Source organism: Aptenodytes forsteri, unplaced genomic scaffold (assembly GCF_000699145.1).
Source record: "Aptenodytes forsteri isolate BGI_AS27 unplaced genomic scaffold, ASM69914v1 Scaffold5, whole genome shotgun sequence".
In the NCBI taxonomy this organism is placed as follows: domain Eukaryota; kingdom Metazoa; phylum Chordata; class Aves; order Sphenisciformes; family Spheniscidae; genus Aptenodytes; species Aptenodytes forsteri.
The window spans coordinates 3,651,773-3,653,075 of record NW_008795672.1 but is presented as its reverse complement, the minus strand read 5'-3'; the positions used below and the strand labels follow the sequence as shown (position 1 = coordinate 3,653,075).

Genomic DNA, 1,303 nt, shown 5'->3' with positions numbered 1-1,303 from the left:
CTATCCCATGTGTTTGTACTGAGATCTGTCCCGAGGAATTTGCACTTGGTTGGCTGTCAGCTTGTGGTGGATATGGTAAACACAGAGGGTTATCACGATAACCAACCCCAGTATCAGGCCCAAAATCAGAGGCAGGGTTTCTTCTAACTGCTCCCTCTGGTCCACCGGGCACTTGTGTTCTGCAGGGAAAGGAAGAAAAGGAAAGAGAGAAACAGAGAAGTGAATGAGACATTGCAAACCTGATCTCCTGCTGCAGTAGTGAACCGAGTTCCCCAGAGTCACAGCTCCGCGCCAGGGGTCCCTGCGCAGCAAAAACAGCCGCAGCAGCAAGGAGAGACAGCAACCATCATCGGAGTCCCAGGAAGAAAACCAACTGCTTTGGAGGAAAGTGAAATCACAGTCACAACGCAGCGTTTGGAGGGAGAGGCGACATCTATCGAACCAGCCGACGCGGTGGGAAAAAACACTTTCATGCCCATAAGCTCCTCTTCAGGCCTCTACCACACCAGTACAGCAATGGCCTCGTTGGGAACGGGACGGCAAAAGTACAAGTTTCCCAACCGTGGCTGAAGATCTGCTTTGTTTATTCAGTTATAGAGGCTATAAATATTGTAACACAAGACCTCAACATCAGTAAGTCTTTAATCCTGCATCAGACTTACCCTGCTCAACGTTGAAAAGATTTTTCCCCCCTCTATCTGCAAGTCAGAGATCTTGCAGCATCTCTCCCCCCTCTCCATGAGCTCCCCACGGGGAGTTCACCAGCACTGGCAGAGCACGTGCGTGTTTGTGGTCAAACAGCATCCTGGCACCCCACGTTTTTTGTCAAATATGGCAAAGGATGAGCAGAAGCAACACGAGCCTCCCCAGCGTTCTTCCCTCTGGCCTGAGTCCCCGTCATAGTCTAATAAACCACTAGAAAATAATAACCACCACACAATGGGAAAACACTTTTCTGTCTAGCTCGCAAAGGCACAGCAACCAAGGTTAGGAAACACGTTACGCTGGTAATCCCGGTTCAGCTCCCTTACACTTCCAGAGTCTACTGCAGGCCTGAATGACAGGATCACGATTTACTTTTTTCCCCCGCCAGACTCTTGCTTATCCGTGCTGATGGACAGGCAGAGCTCATGTTGCCAGGATGGGGCTGCCAGACCAAAAAGAAGAAAAACACCAACTCTGGGGGCAAAAAAAGAAAACCCACAACAAAAACCATAGTTATGGGGTACAGGAGGGACAGTGCTCTGGCCCCTGGATCATCTTCTTCACAGTACTAGAATTGTGCTGAAAACAAAAACAGCAA

The 1,303-nt window shown here is 49.5% G+C and overlaps 1 protein-coding gene across 1 annotated transcript in view; it reads right to left on the bottom strand.

Moving 5' to 3' along the window:
- Window positions 1-1,303, bottom strand: part of LAMP5 (lysosomal associated membrane protein family member 5) — a 7,759-nt gene continuing 6,456 nt past the window's right edge. The window contains exon 3 of the mRNA XM_009282560.1: window positions 1-179. Coding sequence (XP_009280835.1) covers window positions 1-179 — 179 coding nt within the window. The remainder of the gene's footprint in view (window positions 180-1,303) is intronic.